This window comes from Melospiza georgiana, chromosome 4 (genome assembly GCF_028018845.1).
Source record: "Melospiza georgiana isolate bMelGeo1 chromosome 4, bMelGeo1.pri, whole genome shotgun sequence".
Lineage (NCBI taxonomy): Eukaryota > Metazoa > Chordata > Aves > Passeriformes > Passerellidae > Melospiza > Melospiza georgiana.
In genome coordinates this window covers 72,091,457-72,118,908 of record NC_080433.1, presented here as the reverse complement: position 1 = coordinate 72,118,908, position 27,452 = coordinate 72,091,457, and the positions used below count along the sequence as shown (strand labels likewise).

At 39.1% G+C, this 27,452-nt stretch overlaps 1 protein-coding gene across 3 annotated transcripts in view; it reads right to left on the bottom strand.

The window, feature by feature from the left end:
- DERA (deoxyribose-phosphate aldolase) overlaps nt 1–27,452 on the bottom strand; it is a 45,453-nt gene that overhangs the window by 8,733 nt on the left and 9,268 nt on the right. For all 3 annotated transcript variants that reach the window (XR_009114386.1, XR_009114387.1, XM_058023037.1), the window contains exons 3-6: nt 26,619–26,766; nt 25,855–25,950; nt 24,168–24,302; nt 17,525–17,653 (exon numbers count right to left, since the gene is read on the bottom strand). Coding sequence is in view for 1 of the 3 variants with exons in the window: in XM_058023037.1 (XP_057879020.1) it covers nt 17,525–17,653; nt 24,168–24,302; nt 25,855–25,950; nt 26,619–26,766 (508 nt within the window). In the remaining 2 variants the exon portion in view is untranslated. The remainder of the gene's footprint in view (nt 1–17,524; nt 17,654–24,167; nt 24,303–25,854; nt 25,951–26,618; nt 26,767–27,452) is intronic.

Below are 27,452 nucleotides of genomic sequence, written 5' to 3'. Positions count from 1 at the left end.
AAATCAACATTTTAGTATTTCCACAAGGATCTTTGAGAATAGAAATTATTTGCATCAGGTTTTTTTCATTTAACTTCGCTTCTACTCGGTCTCACGTCTGACAGTCTGCTATTGTATCTCCTGCAGCTGTTTTTAAGAGAAGGGAAGATATCTCATGTGTTTACTAAACCAGCTGTGCAGCACTGTAAACCAAGGGAAAACTCCTCTTTTATGCATTTAGCAATTGTAACATTGCAAGTTACTGTACTTAAATCCACGGTCTGATTTAATGCAGCAACAAGGTCAAAACATCTGTGTTCTTTAAAGAACAAGAGTTAGCCTTGGCTTATTTTTTCCTGTTTTTTCACTGGTGAGTAATATTCTCCACTGCCTACCTTAAAAGTTGTGTAATATTCTGGTGTATTCTTGCTGCTCTGCCTTGGCTTGAAAGAAATCCTGAAGCACAATGTAACAAAAAGCTAAGAAACTAACAAAAAATATAATGTGCCTTGCAAGGCATGATCCAGCATTGACAGAACACAATGACAAAACTTCTTTAATTTCATTAGGACGCACTTCACCCCTAGGAACCTACTTCTTAGAAAAGGTGTACTGTGGGATCATTAATTATCAAAAGTAATTGGGAGAAGAAGAGGGATAATTCAAACATCATGTAGTAGCGCATCATCCACTTAAGTCAATTGGAACTGCATCTGCTTCCACTTCAAATTTGGCTTGGGGTCCGTTTTGCCTCTTATGTGAACGATGATGCCTCTACAACATCCCCTGGAGGAGGGAAGGGAAGTTTCAGCACTGGCTCCAAGCAAGGAGTTGCCTTGACTACGTGGTGTGAGCTGCAGCACAGCGCAGGGAGAGCCCCCCTGATGGCACAGCTGATGGGCACACAGCTGGGGGCAAGGCAGCACAAAGCCAGGCGTGCTCCTCTGGCTTTAACACAACCAAATGGCACCACCAACTCTGGGGTTTTGAGAACACACAATCAAATGACACCACCAACTTTGAGGTTTCTGAGAACACACAGCCAAATGGCACCACCAACTTTGAGGTTTTGAGAACACACAACCAAATGGCACCACCAGCTTTTGGGTTTTGAGAACACACAACCAAAAGGCACCACCAACTCTGGGGTTTCTGAGAACACACAATCAAATGACACCACCAACTTTGAGGTTTATGAGAACACACAATCAAATGGCACCACCAACTCTGGGGTTTATGAGAACACACAACCAAATGGCACCACCAGCTCTGGGGTTTTGAGAACACACAACCAAATGGCACCACCAGCTCTGGGGTTTTGAGAACACACAGTTTTCTCTGTAGGCTTCCTGACCAGGCACCATGTCACCCCATGGTGATTCAATTGCACCCTCCTGTGACAGCTCCCATTCTGGAGAGAAACAGCAATTTTCAGGAAAGGTCCCAACTCCACAGAAAGTGCAACGTGCAAAAGAGGCAATTAATAGTTGATAGGGCTTTGCAGAGAATGGGGCACACAGGAGAGACAATTGACTTGCACATTTCAGAGCTGCTCCCTTCCAGAGAGACACCACGGACATCTGATAGTCGCATTAAAACAAGGAGCAGTGCAAGTGTAACTTCAACATCACCAAATTATATTTTTAATTTCCCTTTCGAAATGTAGCACTTAAAGTCCTTCAGTGCAATACTTCTCATTTTTTTCTGCTATAAGGTAAGTCAAAGCTTTTATAAGTCTTATAATTACAAGTCTCTATGGTACAGTTTCATTAAAAACTTTCATTAAACAACAGCTGCCCTTGTATATGGTCCTCTAATCAATTTGGTCAAACAGAATGACTTCTAATCAGCTGTTGATAAAAATAGAAGATGAAATTTTAATTCTAATAGATTAACCACAAACTCAAGATAGTCTTCAAAATCCATCTAGTTCTATTCTCCAGTGGATTTAACGACTATTCAGCAACTCATTACTAAATAGAACAAGATGAACATTTTCCAGTTCATTAAAGAAATGTACTATGTATTTTTGCATTGTCCTCATGATTCGTTACAGGGAGTCTTAATTACAAGATAATGGATAATGGTTATTAAATGCAGACTCCAGTAATGAAGCTCTATTCATTTGCGAGCCTCAGAGACTGCAAAGAGGGGAAAATAAAATTACTAGCTTCAAAAGATTAACGGATCAAATTATTATTCAATTTTGAAAATCTCATTCAGACTTCATAGAAACAAGAAGAGATTAAAAACTAGTATTAGTACAAAAGTTGTGCATTTATATATTTATTTTTAAATAATATCTTAAGGCTATTATGAGAATAATCAGCTTTAGATGTGATTATTAGACAAACATACAGCCAATTAAGTAGCATCCTCTAACAATGAAAACAATACATTTTTATTTGCTGAACAAATTCTTTTTATGGCACAAGAGCTTGCCAGCAGGACTGCAGGCAGCCTCTTGCACAAGACAGAGGACCCACACTAGCACAGAGAGCCACAATGGAAGGTGCTGTTAATGTTTGGATTTCAGCAATGAAAAGGGGCATTTAAAAAATCAAGTGCTGACATAAAAGGCACCTCATTAAGCAAACTTTATGCCAACCTTGTGATAATAAAGGAGATTCACCTAGTTTATTTCTTATTCAAGTTTCCAAAAACTTGAATAAGAAATAGTTTAAGGAATTTAAACAAGTTTAAGGAATTAAGTTCAGAAGGAGTTTCACCAGGAAATTTAGGTGATGATTTAGAAAACTGAGTTTTATCACCCATCTTCTCATCTTCCTGTGAATGGATACACTCAAAAAAATCAAGGCTAAGGCTAAAATACACACTGAATGGCTTTCCCCTTCCTTAGAGTAGATTTCGTGATTCAATGAAGCATTAAATCCAAGATTTCACAAAATCAGTTATTCAGGGTGGATTTCTAGGCCGGGAAAAGACCACGCTTTCTACTTTTATCTTCCAGTGTGAAGCCACAAGAGTACATTTCCTTTAACGGCAGCAAGTCATGTGAGACTCACTGGGTAGATGAGCTCAGCTGGGTAGAACATGGTGCAGGAACACCAAGGTTGTGGGTTCCACACAAACAGGCCATTCACTTCAGGGAAAATCCATTATATTTCTTCTATTCTAGATACACAGCCCTGTTTATGGTCTCCCAAAAGGTCAGCAGAGCTTTCAGAACTGGCTTGCCCTATGGCTATCCTGTGCATCTACAGAGATTTCCAGCCCACTGAAGCAGAGCATGAGAAGTGGAGAATCTTATTCAGATGACAGCATCCAGGAAATACACTCTGATTCCATAATTAAGCAATAAGGAATAATAAGCAGTATAGCAATTGTGGAGTAATCACAACCTTTTGGTTGTGAAGTGTTTTGAATGCCCTTGGGGAATGATTATCTCCTGATACCTACAGACTGTGTGTTGCTGCCTTAGTCTTAATAAAGAACAAAGATGTGGCTGGCAGTTTGAAACAATAGTTTAGAGAGAGATGCTTGCAGAGGGACAATTATGCCCTGCTACTCTGTAAGTATTTGCAATGAGCACAAATACATCTTCATTGCTGCAACTGAGTCATAACAATATGCAGTGGCACAGGGAGAACACAAATCCTTCCAGGACTGGTGGCAAAAAGTGGCATTCTGCAAACCCACCTGCTGTTTCTGCTGACAAGGCAGCAATGACAAAATAGTATCCTATCAAATGTGCAGGAAGTCCCATTAGCAAGTCATCTTTCTATTTTATGAGCACCCAAACTAAGGGTCTCCAGATTCACACACAAATTAGCCTTACTAGGGGTGACCAGGTTAACAACCCTCTGAAAATAAGAGGCAGGGCAAGATATAAAAGGCTAATGTAGCAGCTAATTCTTGTCAGTTGAGTCATCCTTAATTGTCCCACTTACATGTCCTCATTCTTAATAGTCCCACTTACACGTCTTTATCCTGCTCCAGCAAAAAGATAAAATACATTCCCCCTTAGCTTAACTTTGCCATGCAGGAGAAGAGAACACAAAGCTCTGACAACTCACTCTAGCAGCAGCTCAGCAGGTAGATTTAGCTCCATGACATGAGGCTACACTGCCAGACCACTTGGTTAGGTGCCAATGCATCTTTTCACATGCCTGTGCCTCAGCTGCCATTGAAAAATGCTGGTTTATAACTTGGTCTGTTGAGAACTGCCCGTTTTTTGCAACTTCTTTTCAAAAAGTGCCTGCACAGAGGAGAAAAAAGTAAAAATCCCATTACAGGGGTCCACATTTAGTATCTGTTTACAAGGAGGACAACCTTCTGAAAACCCATCCTATCATCCCAGCTTGGTTTCTAAGACTCAGAATGGATGCTCCCTTTCTTGAACAGCACCTCCAGTAACAGGGGCTCTGCAGGCCAAACGATGCCCTCAGGAACACTTACACATGCACACAAAGGGACAAATTATCAAGTCCATACTTGTGCAAAATTCCCTGCAGATGATGTCTGAAAGAATTCAGCCTTGCTGAATTATGCATGGCTTGCTAATGCACTGTTGCAGCCTCCACCACAGGTCTCCATAGAATACCATTATTAATTAGTATTAGTTTCTTGTGTGCTCATTTAAAATGTTTCTTTAGAAGGTTCAGCAGGAAGAGCCATGCCACCTTCTGTTGCCCAGCTGAACAGCATAGGCACTAGCTATTTTTAGAGCATTCCTTCCAATCCAATCCAATCCCTGTGTGGCATGGAGGAAGAGGAGATAAATAATTGACACATGCTACAGGTACAGAGGACAGATGGAATCCCTGCCAGGGCTGGGAGATGCCAGGGGGCAGGAGTTCAGGAATTCTATGCTGCTGGAACAGCCATTCCTCTTCCTCTCCAAAGAGGAAGCAGCAGGAGTGACTTGTTATGGGACAACAAGGAAGTTTAAGCAATCCCTGTATTGTTAAATATCATGTTTATTTACCAGGATCCCATTTTTTCTTCTTTAAAAGGGTTTGCCACATACTGCACTCAGTATATGACCTACATTAACCTTATTTCTTTTTGCAGATGGCACTACTGGAGCTGCTGAAGCAGTTTGCCTAATGACACATGACAAGCCAAAGGCAGAAAGAATAGATAAATCAAGGAATCCCAACAACTGATCCTAACCTTACTATCACTGGGAAAAAACAGCTTACCCAGTTGCAGTGCTGATTTCCCCTACAAGCCATTCTGTGGGGTATTTTTGCCACACTCCTGATTTTGAGCAAGACTCAAAATACAAGAGACATCAGTAGAAACCTCCCTCTCTAGCATGGTGCACCCAGGGCAGGAGGCAATGCTGGTGGCACAGCTCTGGCCCCAAATTCCCAAATCCATCCACTCCTCCAGCAGTTACTGAAGAAGAAACATAAAGCTTGGCCTCTCCTTTCAGACTGAACACAAGCACTCTCAGCACTGAGCCACATGCTATGGATAGGATGGGTGAAAAACCAAAATGCTGTGGGAGAAACTTGATCTAAAAATCTTCCCCTTTAAGCTTCCTTTACCAGCACTGGAATTCATTGCATCATTTCCTTGTTCACACTTAAATTAACCTAAACAATGATAAACTAGCTGAAACTGTGATATCATTAAAACAGCACTGGTCCAGGTCAGCCTTTTTCCCTCTTGGCATTCTTGGTTTTGGATCAATACATCTCAGCCTCTCAAAATGTTGTCCTGCACATGACATATTACAGACTGAGGCTAAACCTCTGATTTATCTACCAGTAATAGCAGTGCAATTTGGAAGAAAATAATAAATATGCATGATGGCTTAGAATCACAGCACTACGTGGCATATTGCATTCCATGTTTTAGCAACCACATTTAGCTTTGTGCTTTTTAACGTTGATAACAACTTTGAAACAAACATGTTAACATTAAAGCTCAGGTACATTTACGTATTGTCTATTAGCTTGTAACAAAATTACTCAAATTGAAGAAATAGCTGTTTAAAATCAATTTGGAAATACTCCACACTGAATAAAGCAAGTAGAAAATCAGTCTACTTTATCAAGAAGGCGCTATGAATGTTAAAGATTTTAAAAAATCCACCATCCATAATGCAGCCAAAATCATGACACTTCAATGTCATTTTGAGTGTTTTTCAACACTTGATGTTTAAAGCAGTTTAAGATTCTGTTCCTACGCTAACCCAGAGAAAGGCAGGATTGATTTTTGAGATTTAAAAGTCCATGTCTTAATGCTGCAGTCAGAATCCATCCAGCATGCAGCTCCTTTGTCATGCAGAGGGCAAACAGCAGCACCAGCCCCTCTTCCCCATGTCCCCCACAACAGCTGAAGGCTCCACTACCAGGGGAATTTCCAGGATCAAAGGTCTTTTCCTTGAGCAATTGGAAGGGTCAATGTTTTGGCTTCTGGCTTTGCCTGAAAATCAAAAAAAATATAAGGAGACAGATCTCACCAGACTCATGTGTGACCTGTTTGTTCCCACCTGGCTTTTACAAATCAGGCAGAACAGATTTCTTGAGGGTTTCTTGAGGGATGAATATTCCACTTTGGTGACCACATAATTACCAGGAAAATGTGAGGCATTTTTAGCTTATTTTTTATGACACTTGAACACCTTCAACACCAACAAGTTGCAAACACATAGATTTTATCATGGACTTCCTGGATTCTCCTGGTGCAACAAATATCCAAGGGCCTTAAAACGCCCTGGATGGCCTTACCTATACATGTAAAACATCACAATGCTTGTTTTTAAAGGGTTTCAATCTTATTTAAAGTTGCCACTTCCCAAAAAATTTTGCCCCTCAGCGTGTTTCCTTTTCCCTTCTCCACCTTGATAATTTGGCACGCAGCAAAACTGCAAAAGCCCACATGTGCAGCCTGCAGTGTACATGAGAACTTCCAGATGTGTTCACTACTGTCAGTAGGGTTGTTCTGCAATGCTTCCAACTCTTCAGGCTGCCTGAATACCAAAAAACTGCCAGCTCCCTTCAATGAAAAGAACAACCAAAGCCCCTGACTGTGCAGCCACACTCCAAGCAGGAGGCACCTCTCTGCTGGCGGTCAGAGAAAGACACTTCTGGTTTTTTAAGAAATCCTTTTTTCCTCCCATTGCATTATTAACAATGCTTACATGGCAAAACTAACAATTTTATTTCAAAGGGATGCTTTATGAAGGTGTGTTGCTGATAAATTCAGTCAGACTTTTCTGGCATAAGCTCATACTGAGCACTACTTGAATGAAGGAAATAAAAAAGACCAGTAAGTACCATCACAAAAAGGGAGCAACTCATAAAAAGGTATTTAATATGCCAGGGATGGTTTTATCACCTCCCTTTGTCCACAGCCTGTGTGCTGATCTTACCACAGACTGCAATTATGGTGAGCATCTCAAACCAAAAGCATCAACAACCTGATTAAACAACTGCATGGGTGTTGGTTATTTAAAAAAAAAATATTGAAACCGATAGAGAAATGCTTATTTCACCTGTCCACTGGCAAAACAAAGATGATATTCCCGTCCTCGAGTCTATATTTTATATATAAGTTTTACATTTTTAAAAACTTACACTAAATATATATGATCATTTTGAACTTTGGCATTTTTACTGAAATACTGTGAATCAAAGAAATTGAATATCAAACTCTCTTTGTGTTAGATGTATATATATCCTCATAGGTATTTAGTTGCAAGTTATTAAGTGTCACTATTCATTGAGATAGCACATTTTATATCTTTCTCAGAGGGAAAAAAAAAATAAAGCAAACCCATCTATGTAAAATTTGCAGCAATATTTCAGAGCCTCACTCTGGTATCGATGTGTCCTGGATTGTAAGACCTGTGTGTATTCTATTTGCCATCTGTCAGAGGTGGGGCAGTTCTCTTCTGTTCATGGGGCAGTTTTCTTTTTCTTTTCCACAATCAATTCTCCCTCCAGATATCTTCTGTTAATGGGCCATTAATTATTAATTATCTCCTGTCCATGGCCACTGAGTGTCCCTGCATGGCTGATCCAATCCCAGCATCCCATGGGGAGATGCTCCGCCCAGGGGAGGAGCCAAGCATTCCTACCTGGGTACAATCTGAGGTTTGGGACACCCCAGCAGCCTCTGCCCCCTGCATTGCCAGAGGAGCAGCTTTGTGCTGCCCTGCATGGCCAGAGGGAGCCCAGGCCCATCTGCAGCAGCCCTGGAGCTGCAGAGGAAAACTCCCGCCTTGTGCAGGATCCCTGCTGCAGCAGAGCCACAGCTGGCACTGCAGGAGGGCTGAGCCCCCATGGCATGGGGCTGGGACACCGCCCTGGCACACAGGGGCAGCTCCTAGTCTGTCAGTGGTTTTCCCTTGCTTGTACTATTGCATTTTAATTTTCCTGTTAAAGAACTGCTATTCCTACTCCCCTATCTTTGCCTGAGAACCTTTTAATTTCAAAATTATAATAATTCAGAGGGAGGAGGATTCTCATTTTCCATTTCAGGGGAGGTTCCTGCCTTCCTTAACAAACACCTGTCTTTTCAAACCAAGAAACAATGACTTCTTCACTCAGGTGTTCAGAAACAGAGGTGGTCAAGCAGAACATCCCCTGTGCTGTGCTGAGTTATCACGTGCCAAACTGCAGAGGCAGGGACAGTGTCAGCATCACAACCACCCCATCTGCACCTTTCCTTCTGGCATAAACAGCAAAAAAAGCCAGGAGGAATTCTGTGTTCAGCATTTCCCAACATCAAATCACGCACAAAGGTATCTGATAAGTATTTACATAGGAAGATGCTGTTCTGAGGTGAAGTACAGCAGTGTTACATATCCCTTATCTATGAACTAAACACTGTATTCACTGCCACGAGGGCTTTAAGGCCCCCAGACATTAGCCCAAAGCAAAACCACATTGTCTCCATTTAATTACCTATCTTTTCATACTTACTGTGATCCAAATGACTGAGTTAAACAAAATGGTTGCTAGTAACAGGAGACCATTGATAACCAGCAAGCTGAGGTGGGTGTACGTGCACAGAGTTCAAAAGAAAATGATGCTGCTGCTTGCTGTTTACTTCTCCAGCATGAATTTATAAAGTGAATTAGCAAGAATTAAAAGGATTAAAGTCCCAGGAACCGATGAAGTCAAAGAGAAATAGAAAATGGATTCACTCCTAAAAAGATAAAATTATTTAACAACTTATTAAAACAGTTCATCACTGTAATTAAAATCCAAGTGCCTAGAAAAAAGTGCCACAAGAAAGGTAATTATTTATGAGGAGACTTCAAAAAGCCATTCACAGTGAATTTGGGAGAGAATCAGCCTGAAAGAGTTGGTAGTAAAAGGAAATTGTTTGTTTATTCATAAAACTTATTTTAGTCTAGCCTACCACTAAGAATCCCTAACATCTGCTCAATGGCAGCTGTAAGTAACATTAGGAACACTCAGCCAATTTATATCTTTCCTTTTTATTAAAAAGTAAACAGGTCTTTTTAAATTATTCACTAGTAAATTAACATAAAAATCAGTGCTGTAGCTAACCACATTTTGTGGAAAGGCATCTACAAGCTTTGCCTGATCGTGATGATCTCAATCTTTCTACATTTCACTGACTACTTTACTCTTTATGTGGTGTCCCACCTAATTTAGCAAATGAAAACGTAGAAAACTTGCAAGCCATACAGGAGTCACTGCCATGAATAATACAAAATGCATCACTGATACCTCAAAAGCCATATTAGTTGCCCCCCCCTCTGACTTTAACTGATTCTGTTCTTATCTTTCCTTTGCCTTCCACTGAACAAAAATTCCCCTCAAATAATCTCAGATCTCTCCTGCTTCTTTCATGAACAAGGCATTCATTAAACAGGAAGCAGCAACAAAATACAGTGGTGTTACTGATTAATACTTATTTGTTCTTATCTGCAGCACTTTTATACTTTGATGACAAAGTGCTCTGCATGTTCCCATGTTTCACTCCAAAACTGAGTTCTTAAGACGCTAAAAAAAAGGCACAGGAACACTCTAAACCTAAAAGCTTCTCTTTACCTCTCACTAACTCTCCTTTTAGTCAATCTCTTCAACATTTTAGAAGAAAAAGTTATTACTTTCTTCTTAAGCTTCTCTCCCAGTTTCAGTTCTTACTTCATAATAGGAGCAGGTGCCTGCAAATGAACTTACCAAGATGTTGTTGAAGGGTATGGAGAAGCTCTGCTTATTTTACTAGGATCTTTTTGTTTTACTTCTAGGAAAAAACATTTCTGCGCTGCTTTCTGGAGACACTGAGTTTAAAGCTGAGCTGTAATTCTAACCCAGGCACTGGAAATGGCATCATTACAATAGCACAGGGTCCAACCAGCTGAAGCTCCTGGAGGATTCTGCCTTGAAGCTGCAACTGGAGAGCTGCTGAGAAGCTGGATGTGCTGACATCCAGAGCAGCTGCAAACACAGTGCCTGATTACAACATAAACCTAATTAGTTTAGCTACCAATAGCATGTTCATGGTGTCAGGGCAGCAGAGAACCAGCTGAGAACCTCTTGCTGGGGACTGGGATTCCCAAGAAACACAGCATCCCTCTCCATCATACCCCAACGAGCTGCTTCCACAGCCTGGGGTCAGCTCTGTTCCAAAGCCCCATTTATGAGGAAGGCTTTGTGCTTTGTGAGTTCCCCACAAATTCACTTTCCAGGACTAGTGGGAAAGAGGCTTTTGAATATATATGACTCACAATTTTGCATTCCATAATTGAAGTTCAGTGTGATGCATGGAATATGGAGCATCACGCCTTGTTTCCTTTTTGGTCCATCACAGATGAATCAAAAGTGACCAAATACAAGATTTCACTCCTGAGATGTTTGGGATAGGCTGGTAAATTGGACATTGGACTAGCAGCACGACTGCAAAGATGATGGAAAGAAGATGTGATACTCAAGAAGTTTTCCTGGTATCACCAAGGAGGAATCTTTTCTACATCTTAGATTTAGAACTCAACTTTAGGAATCAGCTGCAGTTGTACACTGCAGAGAAATCACTTTATAGCCCAAATAGCTAGCAGGAAAGAAACATCAAAGGTACAAAAGACAATCAGATGTCAGATCCCTGTTGACTTGCCATGAAGATTATGGCCTTTGCTGTCAATTCAGTCTTTGAAAAATTCTCTCAGAAGGACTGCTACAGACACCTCTGGGAAAGCTATTGTCTTTAGTAACTATAAAGTACAGGCAGAAATCTTAAATTGTCTTATCTGAGAGACGCTGAATTTTAAAACTACAATTTCTGAAAAGGAATTGGAAAAAAGAAAAAAAAACCACCAACAACAAAACCAAATCAGGAACATTTCCCAGGGGATGAAATTCTCAAGTATAGAATATATTCAATTTTTTTCCATTTTTCAGAATCTGAGCTGTAACCAGAGGACATTAGGACATGATTTGTTAAAGGCTCATGGATGTCTTTATATTGATATCACTGTGTTTTAATGTGCAGCTTTAACATTCAGGTAAGGAAACAATCCATAAGTTTCCCTTATGGGAAACTTCTTGGTTTTGTGCCACTTTTATGGCTCAAGTGGTTTTTCACTTCTGTTTCTGCTCTTCTCTTGTTATGCCTCTTTGGTTTTCCCCGTGTCCTTAGGATTAAATGGTATATTCAAGTGAGTATCCATAGTTTTTTAAAATAACCTAATGATGTTCAAGAGCACATATTCCCGATGTATTTTTCCACTCAACACATTTCTCTTCACAAGTCTAAATCCACACTGCTGCTGCCATGACCATATGTCTTCAAATTAGACAGGAACAACCACTAGACCTTGATACCTTAAAAAACAACAACAAAAAATCCAGAACCTACAACCCTAAAATCATGCTTTGTGTATTTCCACATCTATATTAGGTTTCTGTTAAGGAACTGGATTTTCTAACTAGTGTTCCTACATGCAATCTCTTTTAATATTTCATAAGCCAATTTTATATAATTGATAGGTACAGTAAATTAAATATTTATTTCTGTTTTTCACTGGTTTAGTAGAATTTAACACCTGCTACTGACAGAATGAAAAAACCTAACATGAAATATCAAAGAAATAAATAGTACCCAGTACATTTATTGATTTTACATAATATTTCCATGTTTTAAAATTGCATTCTCTCAAACCATTACCTTCAATAGTGGAGCTTCACAGATGCAAAGTTTTTTGCCAGGAAGCCCTGTTATTTTGCTGGCATGTTTGACTGGAGCTATTCACTGTGCAACAATTTCTGAGTCTGAGGTGATATGAAACTTCACAAGTTTTAGCTCGAATCCTAACAAGTTATTTAACATAGAAACAAGGTTTCATTCATGGGGAAAATTAACCCAAAAGGGGTGCTTTCTCACCTCTCTGCATCAGTTGTTATAAATTGAAAGTATACCATTTAGATATTCCTTAATTAACATGTTTTGGAAAGATCTTGAAATCAGCAAAGGTAAAGTGCTATGCAGGCACTGAGGATAATTTGCTAATAGAAAGTTGACCCCTCTCAACAGTGTGTTATTCTGTCAGTAGCTGCTATTTCACAACCAAGGAGTGGAGAATAAAGAACAGCCCCTTTCCTAAAGGTCAGGAAGGAAAAATCAGAGTTCAAACCCTTGTCCTGAGAAGGACAAGCCTGGGGTTTCTGAGGAGAAACAGAACAAGTCATTCTGCAACCTCAAACCCATCTTCTGGCTTCCTGAGTTGGTGTTCTGGTGAGAAGTGCTTGGAAATAGCATTGTTTCTATTTGTAAGGGGAGATGGTGGAGGGAGAAACTCAGGTGGTGGTGTGGGTGACACAAAATCAAACAAACAGGTACAGAGCTGATAAGTTTTACACTGGTATTTCCTCTTGGACTTCATTGGAGGGTATATATTCTTATTTTCTGATTGCAGGAACATTAATAGAACAGACCTTGCGCAAAATTAGCAGAGTTGCCAGGCATCCTGCTCTGACAAATATGAATGGCCCCAAATAAAGATCTCCCCTCAGATATGGCTGTGTAGGCAGGCACACAGCTCAGTAAGCACATAAATAAATGCATAACAAAATGTGCCATTGCATGCACGTCTGGGTTTTTAACAAACTGCAAACAAATGAGGCTTCACTGTATGCACTCTAACTCTGTTCTCACTTCACAGACTCTTTGCATCTTTATTTTTCCCCCAACATCTTTGTTTCTCTCAAGTGTTACTTCTGTCCTCTACTTACCCATGCAGGGTTCTGTTGACTCAACTGGAAAGACTTTTCATGAGAGCCTGCCCTAGCCTGTCTCAACCACTTTCCATCATTCCTTCACTTCTGATTCCCTACACACATATTCCTCAGTTCCAGACAGATTTTTAAGTCTCATTTCACATCCCTTCAAGGTCTGCTTTACTCAAGCCCCACTATTTTTTTTTTTCTTTTTAGCTACTAGTCTTTGTATGGCCTCTCATCAGCAATTCAAACCTGAGGATATTGTGATTGCATTGTTGGAACTTTTCAACTCCAAGCTTATCTATCACGCCTACATTATTTCTAGTGATTAGCTGCAGTATCACTGTTAAGCTTGTAGGCAATTACCTCATTTAAGGCAGCATCCTTGTAGTGCCTCACTGAACATGCTGTTATCAGCATTTTCATACTGCTGGCTTTTTTTTATTTCTTCCCATTCTGTACCAGAACAAATGAAGTCACTTGTTTCTGCTCCAACCTCTTTGAGGCTGATTGTATTTAAAGATACTTCATCTTTGATCTTACACTTAATTCAAAAACTTTGTTAGCCCATGATACCATTCAAAACTTTGAGACAGACTGCCATGCTGCATCTTGGTTTTCCACAGTGTGTTTTGAGCTTGTTCTTTGCACTAAACTTCCAGTGATGTTAACTAAGGCACAACAATGCTGTTGTGATGTTGAAGAAGCAGAACAACCACAGACTATGCAGAATGCTGCAGCAGACAGGGAAGTGTTCAACTCCCAGTATAATTCCAGTATAATTAATAATTCATTAACTATAAGCAATAATCACTGCCCTGATAACCCCCTTTAAGCAGCCAACTGCAACCACCTCTACACTCAGACAGTGGCCAAGAAATCCTTAGTCACCAGTCAGCACCAAATATACTTCCCACACACTCCTGAGAGTAAAGACTCACTGACCTGCCCCCAGCCCAGAGCTGAACATCATCTGCCACCCTGGAGAGCAATCAGAGTCAGATCACAGCCATAGAAAGGAGCTATTTCTGATTTCTGATGGATGTTTTACAGGTAGAGTGTGCCCTTTACAGACAGACCATAAACCCAACACGGTTGTATTTCAGACAAGTAAAACAAGACACAAAGTGAAATGTTGTTTATGTGTTACCAAGCCTCCTCCCTTGCTTTGCCTTTCATTTGCAAATGCTCTGAGCTCTAAAAACTGACTTAGTATCAAATTACAGCTGCAGTAGACACATAATTAAACCTGCACATAATACAACTCACATGCTACTGAGGGGGGACCCTTGGTTTTTGTACTGAGCATGAGACTTAAAGGCAGAATCTCACAACTGATCTCAGTTTGACTTTTGCTTTGTCTGTTATTATCTTTGTCTCGTATTTCACTTTTTTTTTAAATTACTTTACTCTCTGTCCCCAAAGCAGAGTCAAAAAGGCAGTCAGTTTTCTTGAGAAGCTCATGCACTCAAATCACCACCAGGACTTGAGGAAGCACAAGAGATGGCAGTGGAGGCCATAAACTCAAAATTTCCTGATGCAGTGCTAGGAGTTTGTCTCTTTCCAAAATCGAGGTGCTCCCTTGGCAGTGGGACAGAGGCACTGCTGTGCAGAGCTCCCTGCCACCCTGCCCTCCTCAGCACTGCTCAGGTTATTCTTGCCAGGTGAGTCACTGGCCTTACAGGCATGTCAGCCTCCTTCACTCAGAATAGCTTCTTAAATATTCCACAAGAATTTATGGCGTGTCAGTCAAGTTGGTAAAGGCATGGTTAAAAGAATTTAGGATACCTGTGGGCCTCCTCCCATTCTGATGTCTTTCCCCTCGTGGACTTTACTAGAGAACAAAAAGTAGCCATGGAGAATTATTTCAGAGAAAACAGGAGTCAGGAGCCACCAGATTACATAGAGGAAAATGATATATAATATACTAGTTTATATTATATAAAATTAAATATTTTTATATTTCTATGTATTTATTTGCTTATTTATTTTCTATTTTTATATTTGTATATAACTTTAATTATAATATATTAATAATATTTATATTATATAGTTAAATTATATTTTATATAATATTTATATTGTATTATATATATAATATAGTATAGTATAGTATAGTATAATATAATATAATATAATATAATATAATATAATATAATATAATATAATATAATATAATATAATATAATATAATATAATACAATATAATTGTATTATATTGTATTATATTGTATTATATTGTATTATATTGTATTATATTGTATTACATTGTATTATATTGTATATCATATATCATATCATATTTACATATAGTATATATATTTTATTATATATAATATGTTTACTATATAATATATAATAAACAATAATTAATATTACTATGGGTATTATGTATTGTATATTATTTATATTTTATTATGTAAATTATATTATATTTTATATATTTTACATATTATACCCCTGGTGGCTTTGTGCTTCAGGACCCTGGTGAATGTGTGCATGCTCAGCAAGGCACTGTAAACCTCTGTAACCCCAGGATTTGGTGCTCCCCACATGCCAGGCTGGCATCATGGACAGTGAAGCAAGAACAGTTTGAGGATTGCACATCCCCAGCCAAAGCAAGGCTGTGGACCAGATTACTGAGGTTGTGACCATTTAAAAAAAAAAACCTTAAAGCATTGCCAACCAATCAAAAACTCCCACAGCTAACTAGTTAACCCTTTTCTGGAATAATTTTCAACTGGAATTCTTTGAAAACTCAGCTCACAATGACACGTGAGAAGCACTTGTAACAGCACAGCTGAAGGAACTTTATTTTGTTGTAAAGGACAGGAGGAACTGGACAGAGGCAGCAACAACTCCTAAAGCCACTTTTTCAGTTGAATCCACCATACTGTGGACTCACTTTCTCCCCAAAATGATACAAAGATACAAATAAAACAAAATTCAACTGGAATTTGAGGCTCTCGGCAGTTCTGACAGGTTGGAGTCTGAAAGCCTGACTCTCAATGCATGTATGTAGAGGGCAAATAAATTCTTATTTTTATGCCTACCCACAAAGAAGAAGCAAAAGACTGAAATAAGGAAATTACTGGATATATTCAGATGGATAAGTATCTTGTAAAATGAATAACTAGGCAAGGAAAATCATTAACAATAGAGCCATCTGCTGTATTTCAAAAAAACTACACCAGCAAAATTCTGAAAATGGTAAAATGCTTTACAAGCTGAATTTCTCACTACTTAGTGTTACAAAAAGTGATCACAATGATTAGTGCATCAGTTTAAATAAGAGGTAATGTGTACTTCTTACACCTCTTCTAATTAAAAGCAATATTTAGCAGCATAATACTGATCCTCTGTGTCTAATGATGCTAATTGGCATTGTAGCTGGGCTTGTTAGAAGCCTGAAATGCTCTCCATTCCACTGGAATCAGAGAAGCACAGAATTGTGTATGGTAACAGTGATGTCAGCAGCAAGCCGAATATTTGTTTAAATACCGACAAGACACTTGATTCCGTTTTTCTTGCTTTAGTGTAAGAATTTCAAGCCTGAAGAAAAAAAAGGAGGAAAAACATTAACATAAAAAATTAGGGGAAGTTTAGAAGACGGACTAAGATATACTAAGAACCCAAGTGGTTCTCAGTATATCTTTACACTTCTAGAAATAAACTTGGGAGCCCACTTTCAAGCACAGTGGGAAAAGCAAGTGCCTGGGAGCTAATTCCCAATTTTGCATCTCCAACATAAAAACACAGAACTATAATCCTGGTTCAGCTAGGAAAAGTTGTACCAAAGCTGTAGAGAGAGAATGTAGTGCTGAAAATCTGGGATCAAACGGGTGCTAAGCTAAGCAAAAATGTAATAAAGTATGCACAGCCCCTGGGAGCTCTGTCCTGTTCTGCAGGGTTGGTTTCCTGAGCTGCCCTCTCAGAGGTGGTTAGAGATGATCACAAACCAAAACTGAGAGCTTTTGGCATGAAACTGCACTGGGAAGTTCCCCTTACCTTTAAAACAAGCTTGTGAGCCACCTACCCACATCCTATCTGTAGGTGACCACAGCTGCCTCCACAAGTCTGTCTGCCCCACATGCCTTTATTAAATATTCTGATCAGATGTTTGACTTTTATTTGAATTTTACTTGTTCCTACAACCCTTGCCATTCAGCAGCTCCTTACTTAACATTTCATGCAGTTTTTGGTAGGTGACACAAAACAAGTGACACTCCATTACTCCACCTGCAGCTGCAGTAATTGCCACACAAATTTTTTCCGCCATCGACAAAAACCAAACTTCCAAGACCGGAATTTTTTAAGCCTCATAAATAATATAGCAAAGACATTCTTAGCTTAAAAGGAGAACCAAGGGTATTTACCTGCCATCATAGCTATCATACTGGCTTTGTAGACGTTGGCAAAGGAGCCCAGTTCACCTGTGGCCAAGATTGTTTTCATGTGAGCTTCTCCACAGGCTGCACGGCACAGGCGGATCTCCTCGTACAGACCTGGGGATGAAAGCACGTGGGAATGATCAAAGTTGCCTGAGAGATGTTTTCAAGTATGGCTGTAATTTCCACTTCTGGATTAATTTCCAATCTTATAATTAGCCGTAGCTCTCAGGAACTTAAGTTTTGTAAGTTCAATAAATTACATGACTGGAGGTAATTAACAACGCCGTGCAGTTTCAGACTTTACTTAATAGCTATTAATGTCTGTTCTCTCAAAATACAAATGTGCTAAATACCCATGAATACATCAGCAGTAAAAAATGCTGTGATAGTAAAGATTGATCTTAAACCAGCTTTTCCAGCAATAAATACGGTCGTACATTGAATCAGTACTCAGATAGTTGTGTTTTCCTCTGCACCTGGCCAGTGAAACCCTCCCTTTTATCCTTCCTGGTAAAATTCAGCAGTGCTCCCACAGAAGTTTACACAGAGGGAGAATAAAAGAGCCAAAAAATAATGAAGAATTGCTGTCAGAACCTGGCTGCTTGGGGATGTTTAAGATTGCTCCAGTGTCAGGAGAAAAGCAGCTCTTATAGTGCACAGTCACTACTTCTGGATTTCAAGTTTAAAAAACCCCTAAGATGCAAAATAAACAAACAGGATGCTTTGCAAGAGGGTCCTTTTGACAAACTGTACTCAATCTTCAATTACATAATCAAAAAGTTCTTTGACAGAAGGCTAAAATACACCTTTAAATAGGTCTTGCTAAAACAGTCTAGGCTAGAAAGACTTGTTTTTTTCAGCAATATCAGACTTCTTTTCCCCTCAGCCCTTAAGTGAGACCTGGAAGCATGGGGCAGGGCTTGGCAGCAGTGGCAGGGCCCTCATCCCACTGCTGCCATGGGCACACCAGGGTGTCCAGGGCTGGAATTGCTGGGCTGGCCTTCTGAGACACGCTGCACACATTAGCAGACAACTGGCTGATGCACTTAGCAAGTCCCTTTATAGACACCAGGCTTCACCTTGTTTCTCACTGTGTACCAAAGGTGTGAATTAATCAGAACTAGCATGCAGTCTAACATGTTTTATTGATCAATTGGTGATGCTCCAGAAACCTACATCAAATCGAGGCTCAAAAAGGAAACACAAAGGACCTGTGCTATATTTTTTTTTTTGGTGCATTTAATAACCCTGCTCATGTTAGATCCAAATGTAATCTCTTTTTGTGGAGCAACTCTTTCCTGAAGCTTTTGAAAACCCAGAGAAAGCAGCTTTCTTCTTCTTCTAGCTTCGGTAACAAGAGGAAAAAGTTTTCCCTACCTTCGAGATACACCACCAGAAACGTCAAAACAAAATCAACAAAACGTACATTTAGGTTGGATTCCATGCAAAGAAATTCCATCCCCACAGCTGCTGCTCCCTGGCAGTGCAGCTCCAGCAGCCCCCCTTGCAGTTGGAAGGTGCTTTTACATGCAATTAGCGTTAGGAGCAGCCTCGCTGCCTGCCAGCACTCATCATCCCACGGCCAGGAACGCTCAGGATCCTCAATCACCCGTGTCTGGCAGCTTGGCTGGGGCGCAGGAGAAGCGGGCACACCTCAGTGGGGCAGGTGTGTGGGTAAGAAATGCTGTTCTTTATTCAGAGAGCAATTATTGCAGACAGCAGCTGACGCTCACGGGGCATTTTCAACAAAAGTACAGAGAGAAATGCAACTACATTTGGGGCACAGCACCCCAGTCCCAGTGCAAGATGGAACTGCTTTGATGCAGAACAAATGTAAAAACTCCTGCTCCTTTCAAAAATAAAAGGAGAAGTTTCGCTACTCAGTCAGATATAAAACAAGGCACAAATAATGGGATGATCCTGCAAATTTTGGGCAAATGTCTAAATGCCTAGTCAGTCCCACTTCAAAATGTACTCAGTGTTTCAAGGACTGCTGGGCTTCCAGTGGGACAGTCTGTGCTGCCAGCACTTAAGGACTCAGTTTCACCAGGCTGAACAGCAGCAGGATCAAAGCTGGGTGCTACAAATGCAGGAATATCTGTGAGCTGTGCAGGACACCAGCATACACAGCATCTCTGTTAGCAGCAGTGGCACAAAGATTTTGGTCAAAAAACTCTGTCACAGGAAACCCTGCGGGCATATTTTCAACTAATGAGCTAAGAACCCCATGGAGAAGCTGCAAGAGAATTTATTTTTGACTCCTAAAAACAAGGAAAAAGAAAAAGCTCTCAAAGAAAATGGCCAGTACTCTCCAACCAATATTATCCATTCTAAAAGCTGACTAAATCTTAAGCCAGGAAAGAAAAAAAAAAAAAAAATAAAAAAGCAGAAGAGCCACTAAACCCCGAACCAATAAACCCACAAAAAAAAACCCCAAATCAAGCCAGCCTGTATAGAATATACCTGGAGGCAGCTGCTCACAAATACAGTGTGCAGGAGCTCTACTGACCCAGCTGTTAAAATGCATGTGAATAAGAACTCTTCTACTTTGCACCACTTGAGATACCTGACAGTTTTCATGAACTTTAGATCTGCTTTTACTAGCTGCATTCATAGAAGTCAGAAAAATTCAGATTTTGTAGGGGAAAAAAAAAATGCTTTTGCAGCTGTGGTTTTAATTCCACTGTTACAAAACACAAGAGTTGTAAGTGTCCTTGTCATTTTCCGAACACTGTGAATATTTAGTACATTATATTGAATTTTAGCAGCTATTAAATACAGCAGAGAACATGTTCCTTCCATGTACATTTCCCAAGCAAATATCCCTGATAATTTCTGCTAGCTGTAATCTGCACTACGTTGTCTAGATGGTCTGTTACTTTGGTGTAATACATTAGTCCTAAAAATCACAAAATAAGGGGGATAATCCAGATATCCAACAAAGAAAAAAACCCACACTGCTTAGTTTTTATAGAATAGCTCTTCTACAAAAATGTGGTAATAAGAAAATTTTTCTTTAAAAAAATTCAATTTTTTTGGTGTTTTTATCTAGTCAGCGACAACAAATAGAAACTGAGATGAGAAGATTTTTTGATTTTTGTTGGCCCAAAAGATCAAGGTGATTATGATGGGCTGGAAACTGGAAAATGAGCTGGAGCCCCTTGTGGCTGGCATGTTGATGGCAGGTTTGTTAACAAAATGACAAGCACGAGACTATCAGCACAACACAACCCCCTCACATATGTGCAACTCCAGGGATTCACATTTGGGAGACAGAGCTGGGCTTCAGGAGCCCGAACTGCTGCTGCTGCCAGCACCAGCCAGAAACTGTGCAGTGTCACTGTCATATTTTCTGGAAAAATCCCTTCACCAGGATTCCTTCTCCTGGGAAGCTGAGAAGCCTCAGAGAAAAATGAAAACAATAATTATCTGATTGCTTCTCCTGTGTTTTGCTGCTTTGGAATGTGGTTGGTGATTGTTTGTCCAACAGGTGAATTGTTTTAACTTAGTGACCAACCACGGTCAGGCTGTGTTGGACTCAGGAGAGAGTCACGAGTTTTTGATTAGTATCTTCTTAAACCTTTTGTAAGTATCCTTTCTCTATTCTATAGTATAGTTTTAGTATAGCATAATTTATCATATATCATATAGTATGGTATGGAATGGTATGGAATGGAATGGAATAAATTAGCCTTCTAAGAACATGGAGTCAGATTCCCAATTCCTCCTCCATCCTGGGAACCCAGCAAATACCACAGTGCAGCAGGGCAGTCTGCACATCCAGAAATGGTAAATCCAGCTACAACCCTCCTGAACAATGTGGGGAGGCTTCTCCAAGGCTCTGGAGCAGGGAATGTGCTCTGCCTGTGCTGTTTATGAAGTATGTAGCACAAAGTAAGGTCCCAATCCCTGATCAAAGCCTCCAAACCCACACATAAAAAATCAACAGCAGTGAAAAGCACTTTTCATAATGGGGTTATACCATGGATGCAGCCATGATCAAAGTCTCAGAGTATAACTGGAATTTTTTTCCCTTTTTTTAGGAAAATTCAACTGCCACAGAGCAAATGATGGGTGAACAGTGCTCCTACAGCCACTGACAATGTAGCATGTCCAGGTGTTTGTTTGCTAGCAGCTGTGGAATTAGGAATTAACACTGACATTACTGCACCCCACACAACTTCAGGAGTACAGCAAATGCTGATGACAGGGGGAAAAACGAATAATAAATAGATCCAGTTTATTTCAACAATTTGTTGGTCAACTTGATCGCTCCTTACATAAAGGCTCCACATTCTGTGTCCAAAGGAAGTGTCCAAACTGATAATTAATGTTTAATCCATACTTTGACAAGTAATACAAGACAAAAGCTGAGTAAACTACTTTAAAGTAGTATTGCTTTAAAAGCTAAAAGCTTATAAAAGGTATGCAAATTCATAAACTTATATTTCATTTCATGTTATTTTCTGATGTAATTTAGCTGTCCAATAAAGCTGCTTTCATACTCAGCATTATTTAAAAGATCTTAACAATTACTTCACAAAGATCTGGAAAATGTATTCCGAGTGTCATAAAGAGCTCCAGCAATATTCAAGAACTTCTTTAAAATAACTTGACATAATTGGACATACACTAAAATATTTAATAACCAAACAAGCCTTTGAAGCAAATCACAAAGCAACATTATTCTATTGTGGTGACCCCAATTATTGCACAGGCTAGAAGAAAAGCTGGAAATGAACTAAACAGCACTCCACAACATAGATTTTTTTTCAATAACTTCTGAGGCTATGAAGATGTCAGCATAAGAAAATACCCATTGAAGCATATTATTGTTATTTTTATTATTATTATAATGAATACTACTATTAGCATAAGTTATAATATAATTGGAGGCAGATTTAGTTGATGAAGCACCTCAAACACACGGACAGGTACTGCACTGCTTAATTTTATATAATATGGGGATTTAACCTAAAAAAATCATTTTTTGTCTCTTCTTCTAGATTCCTTATAAGTATTTTATAGATTATTCTAAAGTATTCCTAATCACACAGGTAACATATCTATTGAAAGCTAAACAGGAAGACAGAACACTAGATTTTCACCAAAAAATCCAGATCACCTAATGAAATACCTTTATTTTTATATAGGAAAATTAAATATTGTAATTTTTCACCTTGTGGCATCTCTATGGCAAGTAAATTCTGTTCCTGAAGTAGCTTTTTTTCAAGATCACATAAATATGTGTCACAAACAGATTCAGATTCATGAACAAACTTAGGAAATAATTTGGAAATAATTTGAATTCTGCCATTGGTGAAAACAATCATATATTTATATTTTGCATTTTATTTTTATATTTATATAATATAAACAATATATTTCTATAGTATATAAATATACTAATGTATTATATAATATATTATATATAAAGAATATAGATATTTGTTTTATATTATATATAATATATACAATAATGTATATTTAATATATATGTGCATATATAAATATTTATTAAAATATACTTTATATATATATATGTAAAATAAGGATGGCTTTCAACCTTGTCAAGATTTCAGTTCTGGATAAAAGAATATGCATACCAAATTAATATCCCATTCATTTCAGTCATGATCCAAACTCTCTCTCTGAATCCAAGCCCCATATTTCTCCTCTCAGTTCTCCTTCATATTAAAAAAATTAATCCTTAAATAACTAAGACCAAAAGTATGAAGATTCCAAATATTACAAAAGAGGCCAAGATATTACATCAAGGAAACCAGTCCTGAAGACACAGATGCAGAAACATGTGGGGTGTTTGGTTCAATTCTGTTAATTGCAAGAAGACCAGAAAACATGATCTATTACCATTATTTCTGTTATTTCCTTAAATAAAGTCAGGTACCAGGGCTTCATTATAAAGTCTGCCAAGCAAATAGGATATTCTGGCACTGCATTTTACAGCTAAATGGAAAATTCATTCCAAGACAATGATGTGTCTACCTTCACATGGAGATTAGTTATAGGAGCACTGTCAGCACTTAAGTCAAACCATTCACAGTACATTAAGGATGCAATTAGAGCAAAAACCATCTTCAGCATTATTGTTCCTACTAATTAGTAGTAGTCTACAGATGCCAGAACATCAATAATAATATGAACAGTCAATTTGTTCCCTCAACTTTCAGCAAAAAGAAAACAACTAGAATACGTGTTTTCGTCAAGAAATGAAACATGTATATTTTAAAAGGTATCATCTACATTAGCAGCCCATTGGGCTTTCTAACAAAACTCTTCAAATAATTAGGGTTTTACTTGCTATTTTTTTAATGCTGTACACAAAATCCTCTAAAGGCATGGAGGGAATAGATCTGAATTTTCAAACCAAAAAGTCATTCTGCCTGCCCAGCCTGCTACAACTTCCAACACCATTACTCTCAAAAAATGCAACCTTTCTCATAATTTCATTGTATAGTTTTTATTTAGCTCAGAGCCCCAGATTACTCTGAGGGGAAAAGACCAAATTCTTCAAGGATTGATGGAGAGATTTGGGGAAGAGACAAAGACAGGCCCTGTATGTGCATACAGAAAGGTTTAGGGTTTTTAAAACTAATTTTTTACTTACCTTCCCACTGGCCAGTCAGCACCAGACTCCTGCTAATGACAATGTCAATCTCTCGGGCCCCATATTCCACTGCCAGCCTTATTTCAGCCAGTTTGGTCTCCAGAGGAGTTTGTCCAGCTGGAAACCCAGCAGCCACTAGCACGAAAAGGGTGCAGGTAGAAGGAAGAAATGTTTCATGAAGGTGTTAAAGTTTTAGAAATCAACAATAAAATTGAAAATACCAGTAATACACCAAAAGGTTTGAACATTATTCTTTTTTTTCAATGCTTGCCATGATTTTAAAAATCTACAGGCACTTCATGCTACTCTCTGTTCACCAATAAGAAATATTGGCTCTACCCTCAAAAACCGATGTCCAGCAAGGTAAGTGCATCTTGTGAAAAGATCTTTCACATGCCTTGATGTTTTCCAGAACAACCTAGATAAAAGCACAATACCTATTGCTTCCAGCAGATTGAGCAAACAAGGAGATCAGATATGAAGCAATATATACATTTTTAATTTTCTCCAATTCTTTTATGTAGTATCTTAAATCATAATAATGTTGTTTAATGGTTAAATCACAATATAGCAAAAATTGCTTTCAATGAGTTCTATTTAAGATGATGTTTGTGATGGTTAAGTACAAAACTCAAAGGTAACTTTGGAAACAGAAAAAATAATGGCTTTGTCAGAGATTGTCTTTCTCTCTGACATATAAATGCATTTATTATGTAATTTTCCCCTATACAACAATGAAACAAGAACAAAAAACTCACATGTTTCTTAGCATTTAACACCTGATCTAACTTCAAAGTCAGCCCCTCCTTTGAGCAGGGGGTTGGACCAGATCACATCCAGGGCTGCCTTATAACCTGAATTGTACTTCTTGTTTCCTGCACATTCAGGACTTTTGTCTCATGTGTGATGACTGGAGAAGAGCTGACCCTGTTAGATTTTGGGTGTGAAAGTCCTGAACCTGTGGCTGCTCAGGAGGGAAAAACCCCTGTCTCTGCTCACAGCTTCCTTGGAGTCAGCCTGCAGGATGTGCTGCTTTTGGCTGGGATAGTTATCCTCACTGTAGCTGGGTTGGTTTGGATTTGTGCAGGAAACAGCCTTGGCTCTCCAGGGATGGTTTGGTAAGTGCAGAGTAGTGCCAGCACAGAATCAAAGCTTATTTATGAGGCTTCTCTTGGTGAGTGGGCTGGAGTGCACAAAAAGGCAGCTCTTATCTGAAACCACAAATTTTCTCACTTTTACTCTTCCAATTCTCTTTTCTCCTCCATCCTGGAAGTGTCTGCATGAGTGAGTGTGTGGCACTTGACACAGGATTACACTTAAAAGCCAAACATGATAGGGAAAATAAACCTTTATTAGAACTCACATCATCATCATCATCTACTTTTTGTATACTGACACTTGTCCAGCACTCTATCTCAATTTCTTCTGTCCAGGTGAGAAAAACACTGATATATTTTAAAGGCTTCTTTGAAGAGCTTCCAGCAAAAAGACTTGGCATTGTGATAAGCTTCAAGTTGGAAGACAACAAAAGATTATACCAGAAGAAATTTCTCCTTCCACTCCCTTCCTTCGACCTCTTACCTTTACACCTTACTCCCTGACACAAAAGCAAGTCCAAATTTCTGGATTTCTCTATGTATTTTATAGCATCAGATTATTTAATGGGATATTTTTGAATAAATCTTACCTGAAGCCACTGGTATGTTACAACCAGCAGCTTTGAGGGTGTCCACAGCATCAGAGACTCTTGCAGGATACACACAAACTGCTGCAGCAGTGATACCTGCAAAAGCAAAAGCCACAGTTCCCTTTTTCATACAGAGAATTCCACCTTCTCCATGAACACTGCATTGTTCTCACCTCCCACTCCTGTGTTCTCACAAGGATTTAAGCAGCACACCAGGGATGTCTGTTATGCTGCTGAAATGGTCCAGGTCATTCTTGTGCTGTTTCCTACCTCTTGTCCATTCACCTGGCCCTGGGAGTAAGTCTGCATTAGCAGGAGTTAAAACTCCAAAGTTTTTATTGACAGACTCACAGTTTAATGCCAACACAGTTAAGACTTGATCACAGTTATGCTTGATCAGCAAATTGCTGCAAGAGAAACTGCACTGCCAAGCTCTGCTCTTACTTGTGGAGCCAGACTGAGCCCAGCAGCAACTGAGCAGTCTTTATGTTAATGCAGCCCTCCTGCATCTCCAGCTAAAGTGCTCTTCTCTCCAACTCTCAGATAATTGACCTCATATTTCATACTTCAGCTGTCTGAAGAGTCCATAAATCCAAGTTTTTAAAAAAAGACTAATCTTTGATTTTTTTATGTGTAAGGCTTCCATCCCCCTTTGGCCTACACTACTTCAAGCAGTGGACCAAGGTCTTTTCCAAAAAGTGAGACAATAATGAGGAAACACAGACATTTCCTCTAGAAAATACACACCCCAAAAGCCACCATACCTTTATCATGCATGTCCAAGGCTTTGAGCAGATCCTCTCTGATGGGGTGCTTTGCTTTAAAACACAGCCTCTGAACGTTTGACGGAGTATCATCACCTGAGAGAGTGGTGAGGTCTATGCAGGTGACAGCTTTCAGCAGCCAGGCTGCCTGCAAAGGGAACAAAGCAAGGAATGGAGCATTTCTGTTTGCAATTCCAAGGCCAATCTGCCTTAGAAGTGCAGGAATCAGAAGCCTGGCTCTCACTCTGACAGTGGGGAAATGTACAGGATGTAACATATAAGCAAATAATGGCTTAGGATAGACAGGCGGGCAGATATTTGTTCATGTCTTCAGCAGTATTTAATGATACAGAGGATACTTCCTCAAAAGGATCCACTTCTTTTTGTGTGAATGAGAAATAACAAACACCTGTAATTTTGGTGCAAAAAAAACCCCAAAGCAAGAGGTAAATGACAAGGTTAAAGCACTCTTTAGATGGAAATGCTTCAGAATTTTAAAAGACTCATTAATCCAAGAATGGAACAGAAGTATAGCTAAAAATTTTATGAGCTTTTTTTTTCTGAACAAAAATTGAGCTTAAGACATTATTTTGAATTATCTGTTGAAGGTCTTCCAGAAAATGCTCATTTACAGTGATGACTTCCCTCAAAGCTGACTTCTCTTACAGGACACTTGTACAGGGAGAGAGTTTGCAATGGCAATGGGGTAATGAACCATCACTGGCCTCTGTTAGTCTAAGCCTGACTGATTGTTTCTGCTTCCTCCTTTCATCCTATAATTGTTTGAAACTAGAAATAGTTTTATGTTTCTTTTACTTGGATTTTTTTTATCCT